At 35.3% G+C, this 21,243-nt stretch overlaps 2 protein-coding genes and 1 pseudogene across 5 annotated transcripts; 2 read left to right on the forward strand and 1 right to left on the reverse strand.

Annotated features, from left to right (window-relative positions):
* The first annotated feature begins 17 nt into the window (after positions 1-17).
* LOC111315318 (putative TPR repeat-containing protein At1g05150) lies at positions 18-3,721 on the forward strand. Of its 2 annotated transcripts, XM_022916953.2 has the most exons (3): positions 18-155; positions 234-453; positions 1,056-3,721. In XM_022916953.2, the coding sequence occupies exons 2-3, from the start codon at positions 265-267 to the stop codon at positions 3,489-3,491; spliced, it is 2,625 nt and encodes an 874-aa protein (XP_022772688.2). In that variant the 5' UTR covers positions 18-155; positions 234-264; the 3' UTR covers positions 3,492-3,721. The 2 variants fall into 2 exon arrangements, with proteins under 2 accessions (XP_022772688.2, XP_089605221.1); XM_089749095.1 differs by having other exon boundaries at positions 137-453.
* A 589-nt stretch (positions 3,722-4,310) lies between these two features.
* LOC111315835 (transmembrane and coiled-coil domain-containing protein STS1-like) lies at positions 4,311-9,755 on the forward strand (annotated as a pseudogene). The gene is made up of 15 exons (XR_016330730.1): positions 4,311-4,749; positions 4,837-4,921; positions 5,029-5,505; positions 5,653-5,810; positions 5,927-6,079; positions 6,593-6,690; positions 6,852-6,943; positions 7,423-7,493; positions 7,580-7,715; positions 7,938-7,997; positions 8,087-8,172; positions 8,264-8,340; positions 8,421-8,491; positions 8,722-8,779; positions 8,861-9,755. The product of XR_016330730.1 is annotated as a transmembrane and coiled-coil domain-containing protein STS1-like (transcript).
* Positions 9,756-13,448: 3,693 nt separating this feature from the next.
* LOC111315321 (B-box zinc finger protein 21-like) lies at positions 13,449-15,021 on the reverse strand. Of its 2 annotated transcripts, none has more exons than XM_089749543.1 (3): positions 14,723-15,021; positions 14,143-14,595; positions 13,449-13,894 (listed from the first exon to the last, which is right to left on the reverse strand). In XM_089749543.1, the coding sequence occupies exons 1-3, from the start codon at positions 14,909-14,911 to the stop codon at positions 13,715-13,717; spliced, it is 822 nt and encodes a 273-aa protein (XP_089605669.1). In that variant the 5' UTR covers positions 14,912-15,021; the 3' UTR covers positions 13,449-13,714. The 2 variants fall into 2 exon arrangements, with proteins under 2 accessions (XP_089605669.1, XP_022772691.2); XM_022916956.2 differs by having other exon boundaries at positions 13,449-13,987; positions 14,723-15,020.
* Between the last annotated feature and the right edge of the window lie 6,222 nt (positions 15,022-21,243).

Raw genomic sequence — 21,243 nt, forward strand, 5'->3', positions numbered from 1 at the left:
TAAAAAATGACAACTATCTTTTAAGTTCATTGCATAAGCCTAGGAACAAATCTTTCTTTAACTCCACCGCTCCAGCGCCAGCGTCTGCTCTTCAACCACCACTCTCTTTCCCCTCCTCCCGAGCACCACTTATCCATCCCCTCGATTTCTACAAGGTCAGTTAGTTAACTAATTTAGGTTCGTTTTAAATTTTGTTAGTTTAGGGAATTAAAAGATAGTCATTTTTAAAACAGGTGTTAGGAGCCGAGACTCATTTTCTAGGTGATGGAATACGAAGCGAGTGTTTCGAAATCGCCTCAATGCGGGTTCGGTCAAAACTCCTTAATTAGGCGAAGACAGATTCTCCAAGCGGCCTGTAAAACCCTTGCTAACCCTGGCTCTAGAGGAGATTACAACCAAGGCCTTGTCGATGATGAGCCCGAAACTATCATCTCTCAAGTCCCCTGGGACAAGGTAAGTTTTTTGACACTTCAGATTCCTCGAAATCTAAACACCCACCATAAATACAAACATGTAGTTCTCATATGGACCAGCCTGCAGCCAACTGGCTGTTATCAACTTTTCGCCTCAAATTAAGCCCAATAGCCAGCTGCTAACCAACCATCCATTCAAAATCATTCTCTCCTCTCTTCTCTTCCAAAATCAAAACAAAAACCAAAGATTTAAAACAATTCCTCAAACAAAATAATAAAAAAAAAGGGTCTGCTTTTTGTGGGGCTTCAATTGTGATTGCCCCCACACCTTAAACATTAGAGCCAGAAACACAAGTTGGAAAAGCAATAAAAAAAAACTCAACGACTCTCTTCCAGTTCTTTCTCTTCTTTTCCTTTACTTCTCCGGATCCAATGAAACCAAATAAACATCCCCAAAACCCAAAATTAAACCAAACAAAGTTAAACAACCCCTTATGAATTATTTTTTATTATTCCCTCTTCAAACTCTTCTAATTTATAGCTTCTCTCCTTGTATAAAAAAAGAAAAAAAAACCCATCTTTCTCTTTTTTCTTGCCCCCTCATTTCCCAATTTATTATAACCTTGGCATTTCCATTTTCAGTTTCCAAACCCTAAAAGAAAAGAAAAAAGGGTAGGGAAAATGACGACAAGAGGGAGTAGATCAGGGAAGGTGAAGAGAATTTTCCAGCAATTTGACATGAACCGAGATGGGGGTCTTAACAGAGATGAAATGGCAGCGTTAGTCGTTGCCGTTAACCCCAGAGTCAATTTTAGTGACGAACAAATCAACGCCATTCTCGATGAAGTGTTCCGAACCTATGAGGAGTTCATCGACGGTGAAAAGGGGTTAACTTTTGACGGTTTGTTGAGAACTTACGACGATGGAGCCGGTGACGTGGACCGTGACTTCGACGCGCTGGGTCTCGAGCTCAATTTCGACGAAAATAAAGGCGCGTCAATTGTTTCCGGAGCATCTTCGTCGTCGTTTGTGGATGAGAGAGTAATGGAGACACAGAAGAAGCAACGGACGGCAACTTGGGCCTTGTCACCGCATCAAGGAATAGTTTTCGATGACACGTGGAAGCTTATCGACGATTTGGAGAATTTAGTGAAGAGATTGAAAGCAAAGCAAGCAAAAGATAGGAAATTTAAAAATGATAATTTTGATGCGTATTCGGATGCCGGGTGGTCAAGGGAATTAGGACCATCTGCTGAGCTTTCAGAGAAGAGGGTATCTTGGGAAGAATTTGGGCCTGACTACGCTGTTTTTGTTAAAGAATTGGGAGCGTTAAGGAGTAGAGCTGATGGGGCAAGGTCAAGAGAAGAAGCATTTGATGGACACATGGCAATTGGAAGGGCTTTATATGAGCATCAGTTGTTTAAAGAAGCTTTGGTTAGTTTCAAGAGGTCTTGCGAATTGCAGCCAATGGATGTGAGGCCACATTTTAGAGCTGGGAGTTGTTTGTATGTGTTAGGGAAGTATAAAGAAGCTAAAGAAGAGTTTTTGCTGGCTTTGGAATCAGCTGAGGCAGGTGGGAATCAAAGCGGTTACTTGCTTCCTCAGATTTATGTCAATCTTGGAATTGCACTTGAAGGAGAAGGTATGGTTTTAAGTGCTTGTGAGTATTATAGAGAAGCTGCTATTCTTTGTCCTACTCATTTTAGAGCTTTAAAACTTTTGGGTAGTGCTCTTTTCGGGGTAGGGGAATATAGAGCAGCTGTTAAGGCTTTAGAAGAGGCTATTTTTATGATACCAGATTATGCTGATGCATGTTGTGATTTAGCATCAGCTTTGCATGCTATGGGTGAGGATGAGAGGGCAATTGAGGTTTTCCAGAAAGCTATTGATTTGAATCCGGGTCATGTTGATGCTTTATACAATCTAGGTGGGCTTTACATGGACCTGGGTAGGTTTCAGAGAGCTTCTGAGATGTACGCTAGGGTTTTAGCTGTGTGGCCAAATCATTGGCGGGCACAGCTCAATAAGGCTGTGTCTTTGTTGGGAGCTGCGGAAACTGAAGAAGCTAAGAAAGCTTTGAAGGAGGCTTGGAAAATGACAAACAGGGTCGAATTACATGATGCCATTTACCATCTGAAGCAGCTACAGAAGAAGAAGGTGAAGATTAACGGTGGTGCCAATCGGGAAGGGGCTTTTGTAATATTGGAGCCATCAAAATTCAAGAGGGTGGATGAGAAGACTACATTGAGGCAGGATTTAGGAAATGCTCTTCAAATTAGGGCTTTCCAGAGAATTACTAGATTGAGCCGTTGTGAAGTGGATCTTTTGAAGAAGGAAATGAGCGAAACTGATATACCAGTCTCCTACTCTGGTGGTGGTGGTCGTCGGAAATCTATGCGCAAGCCTAATTTGGAAGAAATGCTGCGCAGATTACTTAATTTTCTAAAACCTGAAACCTTCCAAGGAGCTGTCAAAGCTATAAATGAGAAAATCCTCTTTATCTTGGATGAAACAGGATCGGGTAGGGTGGACTTGGGCATCTTTTATGCTGTTCTTGCTCCCATTTGTAATGGACCTCCAGATAAGCGAAAAAGGATTGCCTTTGATGCACTCTTATGGCGGCCAGTAAATGAGGGTGGTTCTCAGATTAGAAAGGTAGATGCTGTTCGGTACATCAAATTGTTGAGGGCTATTTATGTTCCTTCTCATGGAGTTAGTGAAATGCTGGAAGTTCATGGAGAAACAGATTCCTCGATGGTATCTTTCAATGAATTTCTTGCCATGTTCGATGATCCTGATTGTGGCTTTGGTATCATGTCCACTCTGTTGAAGTTAGAAACTGGAGATAGGAATCGTCATGGACGCCATGTTTGCTCAGCTTGCCATTACCCAATCATTGGTTCCCGCTTGAAGGAAATGAAGTCTCATTTTAGTCTATGTAATCAATGCTACAGTGAGGGAAAGGTTCCCCCTAACTTCAAACAGGATGAATATAAATTCAAAGAGTACGAACGTGAGGCTGAAGCCATGAAAGATCAGTACATGTGCTTTACTTTGCAATCCCACAAAGCTCCGTAGCTAGTTGGTTTGAAGTCTTTTTGCTAGTCTTTAACCATTCCAATTTGTTATTTTAGTCATCCATTGACCATTGTGCAACATATAGTTCATGAATGTGTTCAGTGGGCTTCATGCCCTTGTACAATAAACCGATTCTCATACCAGTTTTTGCAGGGATTTATCTTTAGTCTTCTGTTTTTGGGATTAAAAAAAAAAAACAGAATAAAAACATATCCCACTTTCTTTTTCTACTGGAATATTCATTAACAATGACAACTATTTTTATATTTACTTCAAATAACAGGATGGTATAAATAACAACAACAATAAAATAAAAAAACAGCGGTTTCTGGTAATTGTCTATTTCTACTATATATATATGTATAAAATATTTTTGACGTAACTTGATTCCTCCCATTATATTACATGGCTAAAGTCAAGATAAATAAGCATATGAGATTTAATAATTTCAAACACGATATGATAATATAATATAATATAAAAACGATATAAATAAAAAATATAAATATAACATTATTTAAAATTTTAATAAAATTTATAAATAAATTTAATAAAATAAAAATATATATTTTATATTTTTATGTTGATATAAATTATGACAAATAATTTTTATATAACATATGACATAAATATATAAATTTTTAATATTTTATATTATACAAATATATGAATTGATAAGTTTAATTGATGGGAGGGGTCTATTTTTTGTGTGACCCTAAACCGAGCTAAATGTAAGTCTAACGGGCCCCACAGGTCTATAATTGTTGTGACCCTAAACCAAGCTAGATAGGAGTCCAATGGGCCCCCTAAAGTCCATGATAGTCCACCATTATTGTCCATAATCACGTGATATCACGTGCAGTAGCCGTTACATTGCTCCCCGCGAAATCGGTGCGCTTTTGAAAAAGTCAAGCTATAGCTTCGACTTCCATTTACTTTCATCACCAATTATGATTGAAAATTTCGTTGATCTTTTTCTTTGTCCCTTTTCCCCTTCTCAAATTGCAAAACTGTAAGCGATATTTATGGCAATGGAAACATCGATACTTTCACCAACACAGAAATACGCAGCCTCAGCTCTGTTCGCTCTGGCTCTTCACCATTCTCAGGCTCACCAAAAACGCCCAACGAATCCTCTCCTTTCTCTAAAAGAAGAGCCAATCGGCGAAGGAGCAAGCACTAATAACACTGTCTCGGTCTCTGATAATCCCCAGCTTTGGATCCATGAGAATTCCGGTTTGCTTTTGCCCGTTTTCAGGTATAAATGTATAACCCCCAGCTTTGGGTCCATTTTTTTCTATATTTATTTACTTTTTTTTGGAACAAATTTTGTACGGGTGTTTAGGTTTATGGGAGTGGACGATCAAGCTTGGGATGGGCTTAAAGAAACCGCCGGAGTATCTACTCAACCAAGGCATCATGTTGGATCAGTATGTCCCTTTTTAATTTTCATATCTAAATCTTCGAATTATGAAACAATTTGATTTTCCTATTGTTTGGGTTTTATTTGTTGAGCATGATATTTATTTTGGCGCAGTTCTTGACATTACTCTGTGAGGAAAATGACGGGGTCTCTTCTGGAATACGAGAAAAGGAACTTGCTTTACTTAAGGCTGTGGATGCTACAATACTTAGTTTAGAGAGCTCTCTCGTTGCTTCTGAGGATATTGATAGGATTGGTGACTATGAAACTAAGTGCCGCGAGAGGTGCGGTTATCCTATGACAGAGTCAACTGCTGCAGCTAGGGATCCTAATGGAAGAATTGGAAGGACTACTTTCGATGTATCCAATGATGAAGAAGATTTGGATGGATCAGGAAGTAAAGTTTCTGAGAAACCAATGGAAGAGAGAAAATTGCTTGCTGAGGAGAGGAAAATAACTGTTCTTTATGAGCTTCTTTCAGCTTGTGTAGCTGATGATCTCAGCGACGACGGATCAAAGGGCTATGATGCTCGGCACCGTGTAGCTCTGCGTTTGCTGGCTACTTGGCTCAATGTCAAATGGATTAAAATGGTTTGTGTGCTTAAACTACTCAACTTTTTTGTAAATGCCCTTTTGAGTTATAGGTACCATTTGTGAATGGCATTTGGTTTTTAACAAGTAATTTGTTTGCTACGTTTGAACTTTTCTGTCCTTGTTTAAGGAAATTTCATTTTGTAGGAAGCTATGGAGATAATGGTTGCTTTTCTCTCTCAAGGTTCCTCTGAAGAAGGAAGATGGAGAGGAAGATAAAAAGAGTACGACAGATGATTGGAAACGGGGAGGCATGATTGGTGCTGCTGCTTTAACAGGAGGAACCTTGATGGCCCTTACTGGTGGTATGGAATCCGTCAGTTTGTACTTATTTATATATATATATATATATATATATTTCTCCCTCAAGTTTTTTTCCCATTTTTTATTATAAATTCACCGTTGAAAAATTTCATAACAGGCCTAGCTGCCCCTGCTATTGCACAGGGATTAGGTGCCCTGGCTCCTACATTAGGCAGCATTGTACCTGCAGTTGGAGCAGGTGGATTTGCCGCAGCAGCTAGTGCTACAGGATCAGTCGCTGGTGCAGCTGCTGTTGCTGCATCATTTGGAGGTATAGATCGATGGGGCGTTGTACGTGATCTTTTGTTTTAAGTTTGGTGCTATTTCTTGAGAACTTATAGAGTTATAGTACGCATGACTGAACCGCATAATGCTGGACTTTAGGTGATCTTAAACATTTTTATTATACTCTAATCCTTCAACAGTACTAATTAGTAGTACAAGTGTAAAACAAAATGTTGTCAGCATCCTGACAGGATTGTCAATAAATCAGGCTTATATATCATAGAAACTTCACTTAGCACTTACAGCACCAGCTGAGTAAACAGCTAAAAACTATCAATCAAAGGTAATTTTGCTGTATAAAGAACTTTTAAGTTTGCTAAATAGAGAATTTAACAATTAAAGTGTGTAAAATATGACCTATTTGCTGCAAAGAGTGCAGACTAGTTGTGATGTTATCAAACTTTCAGTGTTTCTCTTTTTTTTTCCCCTTTTTTCTTTTTAACCGAAGTAGTGTATTTGGTGGATACTAACCCACTAACTTACTCTCTATGCATCCCAGCTGCTGGCGCTGGTCTTGCAGGAAGTAAAGTGGCTAAAAGAACGGGTGGCCTTGACGAATTTGAATTCAAACAAACTGGGAAAAATCATAACCAAGGCGTGAGTTTTCCTTCATTTTTTTAAATCTTTAGATTTGTGGTTGCTTAGAATAAGCTACTTTATGACTTACTAAAAATTGTTCTTCACGATGTTTGCATTCTTAGTCTTACTGGATCATTTCATGAATCTACTTCTGATTTCAAGTAACCGCATTTTTTCAGCGGCTGGCAGTTGGAATCTTGATTTCTGGAATTGTCTTTGATGAAGAAGATTTTTTAAGACCTTGGGAAGATCATAATGATAACTTGGAGAGGTGAGATGTTGATTGTAGGTTGACTCTTGCTTTTCTGTACTTGTGTTTAATTTCCTTTCCTTCTGTTTTTAAGATTCAACGCTCTGTCTGTTTTGAGTTTCTTTGTAATTTAAAACCAAAAACTTATTTGGTTTTCAAACTTTCTATCTTTTGGTGGTGTAATCCAGTTGCAAGTAAGGAAGGGGACAGAGGCACATACCTACCCTCACTCGCACTTACTCTTGTTATTAGTTGACAATTATACACCGGAAAAACAGTATTGCAGTCCGCCACTCTAAATGAAATAATTTCGTTTTTAAGAACAATGAAAATGGATTTTGCTAGGTTCAATGGAATTTTATATTAGTTACATATTGGACATTATTGTTTTTATTGATTCTTGTTCTGCTTGCCATGTGATGTAGCCTTCAATTTTCTTGAAGCTGCTCGCCCTGTTTTGATACTAAATTAGTCTCATTATCGTTGTTCCAACAACGTAGGTATGTGCTAAAATGGGAGTCTGAGAATCTGATTGCACTGAACTCGGGAATACGGGAGTGGCTTACTTCAAGTACAATTTTAACCTTAGTAAGCCATAAAGTTTTCCTAACTGGCAAAACATTTTGACTGAAAACTAGCTGTATTTGCATTTTGCAGAAATTGCATTAGACGTAATGCAAGGAGGAGCCATGCTGACTGTATTAAGTACACTGTTAACAGCACTAACTCCGCCAGTAGCTTTGGTTACCGCATCTGATCTTATCGATAGTGCATGGGCGATTGCTGCTGACAGGTTATCTTTATTTCATTTGAATGGATAACCTTAAAAGTATAATGGAGATGGATGATGGTAGACATTGTTCTGCATTTTGATTAGACATATAGTCTGCATGCACGATCTGCACTTTTGTCCACAACATGTTGACCAATTTTTCTCCAATTTTTCCCTTGGGCATTCTTGGATTCTTTGCATCATAGTTGTCAATCCCCTAACTTTTTGTGTATATTGCCTCAGATCTGATAAAGCTGGAAAGCTGTTAGCTGAAGTGTTGCTAAATGGATTGCAGGGAAACAGGTAGCCACATATGATCATGTAAAAATCTGATCTTTTTGCAACATGACAGTAGTTGAGTTATTGCCTTGGTTTAAATATTCTTGTTTCAGACCCGTGACACTCGTTGGTTTCTCATTGGGTGGCCGAGTAATCTTGAAATGTCTCCAGTGTCTAGCTGAAACAAAAGGAGATAATGGCAAGATCACCAATCACCATCTTTTTATCATTTTTACCAGTAGCTCGGATTGACCGTTTGATAAGTTTTCTCTTCAACCATATTTCTGCAGCTAAACTTGTTGAAAGGGTTGTTCTTCTTGGAGCACCAGTTTCAATAAACGATGAAAATTGGGAAGACGCCAGAAAAGTATTCTTGACTGCTTTCAAGCACTAATTTTGTTCTTTCCGCTTCTCTTCTTTCATTAAGTATCTGCTCCTGGTTTGCAGATGGTGGCAGGACGATTTGTCAATGTTTACAGTACTAATGATTGGACGCTTGGAATAATTTTTCGTGCCAGGCAAGTGATTGGTGTATACTTACTATCATCGATTAATCATAGGGGGAAATAAAATAGGATTTCTTCCATCGAATGATCATGATTTTATTTGTGTTTATCATCCGGATGTTCAAAACTGATGCTACTACTAGTAGGTTTTCAAACCCTGTACCTTCCTCTTTTTTAATTTTGTTACCCTGTACCTTCCTCTTTTTTAATTTTGTTCTCGTTTTTCAATTTCCTGTCTGCAGCATTCTTTCCACGGGATTGGCTGGAATTCAACCCGTTGATCTTCAAGGGATTGAAAATGTAAGTGTTTATTTCTCTAGTTCCTTTTCAATACCCATTGCATTGATGTTAAAAGAAAATGAATTTTCATCGGATTTGCAGGTTGATGCAACTGAAATTATACGGGGCCACTACTCCTATCTTTGGATGACAAAGCAAATCTTGAGACAGCTCGATCTAGACTACTATTATCCTATTTTCAGGACCACCCAGGAAAAGAAAAGCAAACAAACGTAGTTTTTCATCTAATCATTGGCAACTGCCAAGGGCATTCTGGGCTGCCCAACTCAGATGAAAGAAAAAAAAAAAAAAAAAAGGTCTTGATTAATTAATCTACTCGTTATATAAATTAATAAATAAACCCTCTAGCCAAAATCCTTTCACCTTTGCCTTTGAGTGGCCTCCCATTCCAGCTTGCTCATATGCTTCAATCATATGAAAATTGCCAATAGCTGCCCAAGAATTAGCCCTTTGATGCCGGGAAAATTATTTTATTATTCTGAGCGTCGCATGGTCAAGGTGTAATTTGAAGCAAAAAATTACAAAAATACCTTGGTGAAAATCTACATCATATTCTTTTTTTATTTGGAATTGTCACCAGTTTATTCTTATCCTTAAAATTAAAAATTTAATACTTTATCAGTAGATTACGTAATTATTATACTCACATAATTATTAATTAAAGTATACTTTTTGATCAATGTTTATACATATAATTTGAAAAAATATATATTGAGTGAAAATTCATTCTTAATTTTCACATTTTCCATATCACAAGATGAGTGGCCAAATAGCCGATATCTTAAATTATAGACGAGCCAGACCATAAGTTTTAAATACTTTTCTGATAATTATAGAAAAGGATAAAGAAAAAATAAACATAAGCAGAACTTGGGCTTCAGTAGACCTGGTCCGACTCAAAGTAAAGAAACAATTTGGGGTATATAGTCCAAAGATCCATTAACAGATTTTGGGCTAGAAGATTTGGCTGTCACAACAAAAGGAATAGACCCACTTACCCTCTATAATCATCTTTTACCCACTTTTATGAGTTTGAGTTCAATTAGGCAAACCATCATTTTGAGGATGCCGTGCCAATACGTATTGGTGCATGTGATTAAGATTTAAGGTATGAAAGTAAAATATTCAGATCTGAATTCTTTTAATTTTTTGTTTATTGATGATTTGAAAAGTTAAAAATTCTCAAAAGATTCGTAAATTCTTTTATGAGTTGATGGTTTATCTTGATATTGAAGATAAGATAACTTCTCTTGTCCTTGAATTTTTTTGACGATGCAGCAATTCAACCTGAATCCTAACGAAACAATGATGAGTTCTTTTTCTTACGGATTACAAATTTTGTAACTGAAATAGAAAAATGAAAGAACAGAGAAAGGAATAGAGAAGAAAGCTATAGAAGGAGAAGAAGTAATTTCAATGACAAGGGAGATTCATTTCATTTCACGTAACAGAATCCTTACAATTCCCATGCTTCTATTTTCAAGCTGGTCTCACAACAATACCAGCTGCAAACTTCCAATCTCCCTACTACACAGCACACTCACTCCCTCTAACAGAACAACGGTTGAGCAATAAGGAAATGGCCTCGGCCATACAATTGGTAAAATGAAACAGGCCCAATTCAATAATTAAAAACAGCAAGCCCATCACATAATCAAATACAATAACTTAGAATGTAACAAATACTCCCTCGTTGAAAAACATCCTTGTCCTCAAGGATGAATTGCAGAAACTTGTAAGACCAAAAAGAGTGTTAACACCAAGGATTTCATCCATTAGAGCATGGACTGAAGTATACTTGCTGTCAGGTTGTTTTCCAGAAAATTTTTTTCTAGCTTCTGCTATATCCTGTTTCTTATGCTTGGAAGATGTAATGTGCTGAACTAGCATATTAGTGAAGCTTGAGGCTAAACTCAAAATAGTGTTGCAACCCAGCCTTAGCAAGGACCTAAGTTCTGTTATCAGCCAGTCAACTTTGTTTATAACAACTACAACAGATAGGCGCTCTAGTATCGCATGGCGTGTAACCCTCTGTGTGTTTACCATCACTCTTTTAGCAACATCAACAATCAATATGATTTTTGTTGCATAGAAGGCAATCTTATACCTAAGCTTTAGCAGATCAGTGAAAGGTTTTTGGAGAGCTTAGAGTGTAATCCTTTTAGCACAAGAACATCTTGAGCTGCAACGGCTGCAATTTTCACCTTGGACATTTTACTTTCTGCGATGTCATTACTAAACTTCATATCTGAATTCTTGCTGCCTTCTGCAGGATTGTTACACTTTTCTAGAGCAATTCCCTCCTGTTGAATCTCATTTCCCTGAAAATCTATAACAAAGGCATTCTTAACATCGGAAATGGATGAAGTTTTTGTTGGTTTGAAAGGAAGGCAAGTACTATTCATGGAACTTCCTTTTGTACGCTACAAATAAACTACCCGCACAAGATATGTTTCTTCACCTTCTTTAACCACCGACACATTAACCCTCTTAATCAGTGGAGCAGTATTACTCAACCTTTTAGCTACAGATTTGCCCTGCCCTCTCAAAATTTTATAGCCTTAGGTTCCTACGAAAGCATGTAAGGGTTTTGCAGCCTTCTCTCTTCCACTATTGTCATTTTGACTCGATTCCTCGAACAAACTCTTGCCTCCTCTAAATCCTCATCCTTAATAAGCCCACCAATCATAGAATTCCATGACACAACAATCTGTTCAAATATGCCATTGAAAAATCTATTTGCCTCACAAACTCTACCACTTTCCAAAAATCCACATAACATCGAAGTCCAAACAGAAACCATTTTGTTAGTTGAAACAAACACTACAACACCATTGCTCCTCAGGTCCATTACCAAAAGCCTAAAACTGGTAGGGATCATGAACAACAACAAACTTTTTCCCAGCCCTCAACACTACTATTGAGTAGGCCATTACAAACTTCCCACTCTCTTCAACATCCCTCAACAAGGAAAGTTTAGCAAAATTTTCATTGTATACTACCTCAACAGACATAAATCCATTCCATTCAACAAAAGGTTGCATATTCTTTAATTCAAAAGACCCAACAGTCGAGTGTTCAGCATGTTCAATAACCATTTCGCAATTTAATTCAAAAATCTTAGTCATTCAACACTCGAGATACTAAACAAACCCTAATAAATGAAGGTAAGGACTTTCTAGTCATTACGAGATCAGTAGTTAAGGACAAGGGCGAGAGAACGGTTGCTGCCATAGATGATTTTTGCTCAGCTTCCTGGTTCTCCTCCATATGTGTCTCATATTCACTAATGGCTTCACTTATATTGTCCAGACTAACAGATAACTGGTTAAGTTGGGAACTAACGTTTTTCAGCTCTGATACCATTGATGCATTCTCTTTCTTACGGACTACAAATTTTGTAACTGAAATAGCAAAATGAAAGAATAGAGAAAGGAATAGAGAAGAAAGCTACAGAAGGATAAGAAGAAATTTCAAGAAGAAGGGAGATTCATTTCATTTCACATAACAGAATCCTTACTATTCTCGTGCTTCTATTTTTAAGTTGGTCTCACAACAATGCCAGCTATAAACTTCCATTCTCCCCACAACACAGCACACTCACTCCCTCCAACAGAATAACAGTTGAGCGATAGAGAAAAGGCCTCGGCCATACAATTAGTAAAATGAAACAGGCCCAATTCAAGAATTAAAAACAGCAAGCTCATCACAAAATCAAATACAATAAAATGTCAGCTTGTCTCGTAGGCAGAACCGACCCCTGAAACGCCACAAATGCCATAATCAAGCAAATCAAGACGTTGTTGTGATATTCCGTGTGAGGAGTAAGAACAAAGGTCAATTATTGCTCATTAGAACCAACCAAAAAGTGAAAAAAAGGGCGCCTGGGCAGCGCGCAGATTGCGCATAAGACAGGACAATGCTTCGAGTTCGCTTAGGTAGGCTTAGGTTTGCGTGGTCAATACATAGATGAACCTTTCGGCCCCCGACCAATACTGTAATTGATGTAACTCCTGAAAAGATTTGTTGTTTTTTCTTCTTTTTCTGGTCTTAATAAAGTGAACACAGACGATGTACCACAAAATTCAAAGCATACAACATTCACTTGACAAAAGAACAAAAACATGAGATTCACGTTTGCATATGCTCTGTTTGAAACAAAAGTCTTACTACTAATTTTGGAATTATTTTTTTCACCCTATTTTGGTTCGCAAGTTTTCAATTTGTTGAATGAACTACTAAAACTAAATAGCTATCTTCAATATATATCCAATAGATTTTGGCCTTTGGGGTGTGTTTGTCCCACCAGGACACTGCAATCTGCTTTTAAGACAAAACCAGACCATACCCTTTCTGCCTACCCCTCCATCCCCCCTTTTCTTATCCGATCCCATCAGCAATTCATCATAACTATCATCTATCTTCTTGTACCTTTCTTACAATTTCTGTCAGTTCCCAATGTCAATAACATCATATATCTCCCCGACCAAAAGGGCGATTAGTTGTTCCCTTGACTGTCTCTTGATACATTTTCACTTCAATTGTTCTCAAGGTTTTCAGATAACGATATGTCATTTGCTAGATTCCAGTTTAAAATGTTCTATATTTTTCTATGTTCTGACTGATTGTAATCTTTAACTGAAGATTGAATTGAATATGGGAAAATTAGTACAAGCAAAGAGAAGTAACTTCGAAAAGTTTCATTGATATTTACAAAGTAGTTGCATTCCCCCAAGTACATAGAGAGGGAAAAAGGAACAAAATACTGCAAACAAAACCGGCCCTATTAGAGTAGGGAAAATGAAACATCAAACTGAAATCAACTTGGCAATAAACGGGAAGACAGAAAATACAAATATAAGGCAAAGATGGGAACTTAAGCCCCTCGTCAAACAATAAGAGAACACGAAGCTTTTGTACTTTGAAGATCTGATCCTACCAGAGAGGCCTAGATCTCTTGGAGCCAGTGGACGGAGGGCTGATCTGTGGTACTGTAAAGGCATCATCTGCCCTTCTCCCGTTAGCTTTCATGCCTACAATTTCCTTTGTCTCCTTGACCCCAATTTGGCCTCCCATTTGTGAAGAATATTGGGGAGGATACAGGGAAGATGGTGACTGCGGAACCCAAAGACCCAAACTTTCTGGTGAGAACGTAGTCATATTGCTCTCAAGATCAGCATCAAAAAACGGCAACATACCATCATCACTCTTAACAAAATTAGACCAAAAAACAAAACTTATCCAGATTAAAAAGACAATCATATCATTCAAAATCAAATTGTCAAAAGAAAATATATTATACTGTGGCAGGGCTTACAAGCTAGAAAGGGAAAGCAATAGATCAATGATGGATCAATGCAAACCTTACAGAAACCGAAGGGAGGTAATGAGGAATCAAGGAAATCTTCAACGCGCCACCCTGGAAGCATCTCTATCAAGTATTCGGATATGCTACTCGTTGAAATACCCCCTTCACTTTCTAACAGATTTTCTCCACTGCTCTTGCTAATTACTGATGCTGCTGTTGTACTCATGGATGAAGATTTAGCAAGCGAAGATGGATTCAAATTCGCTGGAGAAGCAGAGACAGGATTCTTGACCAATGGTTGAGACTTGAATTCAGGAACAGAATCACCACCGTTGGATAAGGAAACGATGGAGGATGTGTAGACAGCCGAGGTAGCAGAGAGCTTAACCCCTGTAAGTAGAAATCTGTTATGCTTCTGGGTGAGTTCGTTTGCTGAGTGAATTGGAACATCACAATCTCTGCATAGAATTGCCCTGTCTTGTTGACAAAACAAGAAGGCCCGTTTCTCCTACCCAAAAAAAAAAAAAAAAAACAACCAACAAATCAAAACACCAACTTCCAAAAAATTCTACACAGTAATAAAAAGCATACAAGCACAAAGTCAGAGTAAGAAGGAAAAACAAAAAAAAAAAAACCTGACAGATGTCGCAAAGAGGAGCTTGTTTAGAAGAGGAAGGATGGAGAAGGGAAAAACGTTGGTGTTTAGAAGCAAGCCTGTTGGCATGGTGGACGCGGTGGTCACAAGCGTCGCACAGGGCGGCCTCGTCTGCGGTGCAGAACACGGAGGCCTCCTTTTTGTTACACACGTCGCACTGAATCTTCATCTCTTTGTTAATCTTCTGCTCCAATCCGATCGCTTTCTATTCCTGAAAGAAAGGACTGAGTCAAAGAGTTGCAATTTGGAACCCCAGCAGAGTTGGAAAGAGGGGGTTATAAGCGTACCTATCCAGGGGTAAATATAGAATCAATAGATTACTGTGGGATAGTGGGGGATTCGTTTTTCACTGCTGTGTAAGGATAAAGAGAGACACTTTAATACGGATAGGTTGCTCCACTTTCTGTGGTGATTTTTTTTTCCTTTTTTGATCTTCCAATCTTAGGTTCCAGTGATAACTGTTGGAAAGTTGAAATAAATAAAAATTACAAGTGCTTTCAGTCAAAGAGTAATAATTGTCGGCCTATGTCATTACTGTTTAGCAAAATACTAAGTAAATTAAGTTTGTATAGTAAAAAAAATTATAGTTATATCATTAACATAAATAATTAAGATTTAGAGTTTAAATATAAAATATTTTTAATTTAATTTTTTATGATCTTTTATTAATAAATATTTTATTAATTTAAAAAAATTATTTTTTTTACTTTAAAAATACGATATTCTTTTCAACTATTAAATTTTATCTTGATAAAAAAATTATAGCTATTATTTCCTTTTTTGAATAATGAGGTTATTACTTATGAGTTGTATCTTTAAATTAGTAATCTTTTAATAATATTTAATGTTTTGTCAATATTATATCGTGGATCATATGTACTATATTTATTGTATATTATCCTTTTAATTTTCAATTTCTTTCTTATATTAATAGTTGGGGAATACCAATTAGGCAATTATATTATTACTTTTCTTTTCTTTCTTTCTTTTTTTTTTTCAATTAGATGTTTTGTATCATCAAGGTCTGTCAGATAATGACAATTTTGTGCATTTTTTTTAACAGAAATGGATAATTGAAAGCAAAATACAAGCCAAATGGCCAATCAACAGCCATCACAATGTTTGAAATTATTAGTTAAAAGTTTGGAGTTGGAGTGAAATGAGATGGAATTTTATTCTTAAATTCAATTGTAAATTTGTTCAAGGGTTAAGTTATTTGTATAAATTTAAAGATTTGTATAAATTTAAAGATTCATCCAAATTTTAAGAGAATTTAGATAAAAAAATTAAAATTTTTTAAACGGATTTTAACATAATTTTTAGATCTTTTTAAAATTTAGATTAAATTTTAAATAAAAATTTAAAATTCGAATCCGATCTCAAATTTATTGTATATAATTTTATTTATTTATATATATTATATATAAATTAATTTACATATATATAAAAATTAAAAATAAAAATTATATATATTTTATTAAACATATTTTTTATTTTTATAAAATTTTATTTTTAATTTTTATATTTATAATTTTTATATATATGAAAATTAAATATAATTATATTAAACTTAATTTAATCACATTTTTATTTTTTTTATTACATATATTAAATTTAATAAATGAATTTAATATTTATTTTTTTTAATTTAAGTTAAATTTTAAAAAAATTTAAAATTTAAAATTTCAAACCAAATAAATTTTAAATAAATATATAAATTATTAATACTAAATATGAGTATGACCCAAATCTAATCTAATCCTATCCATTAATACTTCTACTCAATCCCCATTTCAAAGGAATATTAATGCTTTTATATTTGATTAGTCGAATCCCTCGTTTGTTAGGATGTTACTTCTGCATTTCTTGTAAAGGGGAACCACACTCTGATCACCCAATCACCTTGCTGGTTTTGTCAGCCATGCAATCAATTCTTAAATTTGCCTAAATGCCCATCTATTTCATTGCTGTGAGTCTTATACAAAGCCATGACAGTTCTTTCAGTAAAAATAACTCAGATGGTTCAAGAAATACGGATAAAAACAACATAATAAGAAGCATATGTATAACCCTTTGCTCCTTTCAACATGCTATAAAAAAGCTTAACAATTTTAACAATGACTTAAGCTCTCAGGTTCTTATGAATCATCATTCGCTATATAAAAGCATTAAGTGATTGATCTGCTGGTAATATTGGAACTGAGTTTCATCATGGATTTGCCAACGATCACTTGTGAAAACGGAAAAGGATTAGTTATGGAACTTTGAATCTTGATTTTATTAAGAGATTATATTTGTAAATCAAACCCTGGCTATATGCATGGCCACGATACTCATCGAGTCATGTTTTTTATCAACCAACATGTACTACCGTCTCTCGAGCAGGGCAAAGTACATAAACATATTTCTGATCATTGGATTTTATATATATCAACTCTTTCGATGAATCTATAATAGAAAGAAATCATGGGGTAAACCATGGGATTTAAAATTTCAAGGAATTCTTTTGTCATCTTTGAAGTTGAAAATAGAAAGAAAAGAGTACTCGTTATTGATGTAATCAATTGCTTACTCTATAATATATATATATATATATATATATTATAATTGTATATTATTAATTATAGTTGACAAAAGTGATAAAAGATGAATGTTAAGCATTCAAATTCAAATTGTTTCAAATTTTTTATTAATAGAAGATTTATAAATTTAAAAAAATTATAAATAAAAATTTAATAAATTTATAAATTTTAATCGAATTGATGATTGACCGTAATCTTAAAACTGAAGCAATTTCTCCTGTTCTAAACTTTTATTTATATAAAAAAAAAATTCTATACTTGAATCTTGATTAATAAATGTTGATTTATAACATGTGTCCAGCTAGAGCATATATTTTTCTCTGCAACCCTTTTTTTTTTTTTTTAATTTCCCATCTATCTCTCTCTTTCTCACCCATCAAGTCAAAGGCGGTGGAGATCTTTTAAAAGGACGGATCAATCATCAACCTCCCACGTGCCTCCATTATTGGAAAAGGTTTGTACATTAATAACTTACTTTCAAATTAGTTGAGTTATTGTACTTTTTTTCTTTTACTTTTTTTTTTTTGTTAGGGAAGGATGATCAGTACATGAAATCTAGTCTCTATCTGCTGCCATGAAACCTTAGCATGCTCAACTTTAAGTTTAAAATTATTAAAAAGCTCAAAAAAAGTTCAGTATTAGGGATATACTTATTAAGCAATAGATTGAGTTTCAGCACATAGGATAATATACAAAAAGGTGGCACAGTAATTTCGCATTTACAAAGCAAACCAATAAATCATATATGCTTATATATGTTAAACAAATATTTAGATTATATATATAGGGCAGCAACAATTGTGGATTGTGCCCACAAAAGCATTAACCAAAAGTGGTCGGTCAAGTGGCTCAGATGGATATGATCATGGTGCAATGAAGAAACAAAAGAGGACAAAACAACATTTTTTTCTAGCTTTCAAAGATATGATCGTATTCATAATGTCATACATACATATATATATATATATATATATATATTTTATCTAGAAATCTTGAAAGTGAATAAGAATAACATGGCATGAAAACAGGAATATATCTATGATCACACTGTGGAGGTGATAAGACACCAATAATTGGCCCTTGTCTTTCAATTCGATTCCAATACTGTTCACTTGGTCTACAAATTGGCTCTCACTGAAATCAAAGGAAAAATACCTAAAAGAAATTCATGCATGTCTATAATTTATAAGATGGATGCCGATCATTTGATTTTTTATAAAAAAAAAAAATCATAGTCCTAAAATAAAAAAAAAATTATAAATGTAAAATTTTTGAATTTATTAAAACAAATTAAATTAATTAATTTAAAATTATTGAAATTTTACCCTATTAAAGCAGAAATTAGTACTGGATGAAGCCTTGCACGTGTTGAAGACAAACAATTTATTGAGATCTTGGAAAGTGGTGCATAATAGAAAAGACTCAAAAGAATTTGAGAATCACATAATTAACAAAAAAAAAAAAAGTTGATTTTTACACTTTAGATTAAAAAATCAAACTTAAACATGGATATTAATAATTAACAAGATAATTATTGAAAATGTTATACTACAAGTCAAAGGAAGTGGCTAGGAAGCAAGCAATAATGGTTCATTGACAATAGGATGGCTACCTCCATGACATGACATGCCAATTAATTACCTATTAATATATTCAAACAAGCACAACATCTGTACATTTATTCATTTACACCTTATATAAAATAATCCCTCATAATAAAACAGAGGGTCCAACTGAAGCAATACGTTTCACTCAATGATTGGTTCCTCAATTAATTAATGCTAACAAATCTTTTTTTTTTTAAGATTTTAACAAATCTAAATCGAAAGAGAGTGTTGATTTTAATTAATAATAATTTATTATATATTTTTTATATGATATGAGATTGAAACCTGTTATTCATGAAAAAGCCAATAGTAAAGAAAAAGTTGCGTAAGAAGATATTCTAAGAACGACAAAAGAAGCGTGGGATGGGATGGGATGGGATGCGACTGGAGAAGAAGTATGGGGAACAGAGATCTTTGGTCGCAAAGCAGTTCCGATCCTCGGTTATCTTCAACATCAATAATGAACATCACCATTGGCCAGAAATGAAGGGTTTTTACCGACATTGGGCTCCCCACTTGGCCAATCACCAATGGCCACTCCCCCACACTCCTGCCCATTTGCCTCTCCAAGGGCTGTTTCGCTACAAATTTAACCACCCAAACATAATTGGCCACCCAAAGGTGTTCTTAATTTGATGTATGAGTCAACATTCCTCCTGCATCTAATACGATTGCAATAAAGCTTTAGAAAGGTCCAAATCTCTATGCTCAACCATATATGGGTTTACCAACAAGGTGTTGATCTAACGGTAGATGATTGGCCTCAAGCGAGCTTTACCTATCAATCTGCGGGGGTTTAAATTTTGGAGACGAAATTTGTTGGGAGGGATATACCATTAACATCTTCGGTCCCGGAGTAATTGCCCCACCTGGCCACCATTTTTCAGATAAAAAAAAGCAAAATTATTTATGGGTTTGCTAAGCTTTTTATTGCATCGATGAAGCTGCACTCTGGGTGGGACTGCACAGTCAATAGAGATCCTAGATCTAACCAAACCATTAATTTGATGAGGACTTGGACCACTGCTGTGCCTAAAAAGATTTGGAAAACGATGCTATCATCTACAAGAACCGTAATTAATGAACCACCTTCTTGCTTATGACTTACTTCCGGACATACGTAATGGAGAAAACAAAAAAAAATGCTCGCATTGGATGACGTTTTCCAGGATTTACACCACTTGCAAATTCTTGAAGATGACAATTTCAATGGATACTGAATCACAATTGATTCAAGTTTGGAATTGGGATTGATATCTTTATCATCCACACCATTCATAGAGTTATTTTGAACGAGGCACAGAAATGTTATCAGAATTCCTGGGTAGCCATCAATGTATACCAGCCACTACTGTTGGATCTGTTTCTATATACATCTTCATCGGATGTCAATCGAAACATCAACAATAACAACGTGTTGTTAGTACTCAACAGCGTCCAGAATTCTTTCACTTGTCCGGTCTTTTTTATTCTTCAGGAATTCCTGCTCGAAATTTGGTAGTCACAATGGGCCCTCAATATCTGAGTTAGCCTCAGTTAATATACAGCAAATGTTGGGCTAAAGTTGAATTTTAAGAAATATAACTTGGAGGTAGGCTTAGATTGTGGCCCAATTGAGTTTTTCTTTTTAAGATTTTCTTGCATGTCGATTAATTGTTGTGTTTTAAGCATTACAACGAAAACATTGCATAGGCTATTTCTGAAATTAGTTGACATATTATTAGAGTTGGTATTTAAAAATTATAAATTAAAAAACAGTTATGTGTATAATATTTTTTTCAATTAGAAAAATAGCAGGATGAGTTTAAAAGTAAATTAAGAATTTAAAAAAAAAAAGCGATGACGTTGCAGAACCGAGGTAGTCTTCCGAATTCATATGCAATGGTTGATTGCCCATCAAGTAATGGTTTATATATTAAAAACAGAAAGGTTTTGTATAACTCCAACATTTTAGGTTTCTTTCTTTAAATTTTGCACTTGTTGTACTGCAATTTAACCATTAAATCATCCTCATCAAAGTAAATAAATCTTTGGGATTTTCAACATTAAACTCAGGGAGGAAAAGTCTCCTATCCTTATCCGCTTGAGATACCATACTGAATATTGATTATTCCAGAATCATTGGGCATGGTTTTCATCACCCAACTTTGGATTCTTTTTCCTCCAATGTAAAATTGACAAAATTCATCCAGAAAAAAGCTTTATATAATAGACAACTATGACAGAAAATGAAATCATGGTATAAAAGAATGGCAAAGCTGAAGAAGGGTCTTTAATGCTGTCTGTCTACCGGTAATAGGAACAATGCACAT

The sequence above is a fragment of the Durio zibethinus genome, chromosome 20, assembly GCF_047325235.1.
Source record: "Durio zibethinus cultivar Kanyao isolate XHJ-2024 chromosome 20, ASM4732523v1, whole genome shotgun sequence".
NCBI lineage: Eukaryota > Viridiplantae > Streptophyta > Magnoliopsida > Malvales > Malvaceae > Durio > Durio zibethinus.

Bases quoted from the DNA above. Each gene is read 5' to 3' on its own strand.
- LOC111315318 (XM_022916953.2), top strand. From the start codon at position 265: ATGGAATACGAAGCGAGTGTTTCGAAATCGCCTCAATGCGGGTTCGGT. The intron at 454-1,055 runs GTAAGTTTTTTG...TTCCATTTTCAG, and splicing joins CTCAAGTCCCCTGGGACAAG to TTTCCAAACCCTAAAAGAAA.
- LOC111315321 (XM_022916956.2), bottom strand. From the start codon at position 14,911: ATGAAGATTCAGTGCGACGTGTGTAACAAAAAGGAGGCCTCCGTGTTC. The intron at 14,596-14,722 runs GTTTTTTTTTTT...TTTTTTGGGTAG, and splicing joins CTCTTTGCGACATCTGTCAG to GAGAAACGGGCCTTCTTGTT. The intron at 13,988-14,142 runs GTTTGCATTGAT...AATTTTGTTAAG, and splicing joins CTCCCTTCGGTTTCTGTAAG to AGTGATGATGGTATGTTGCC.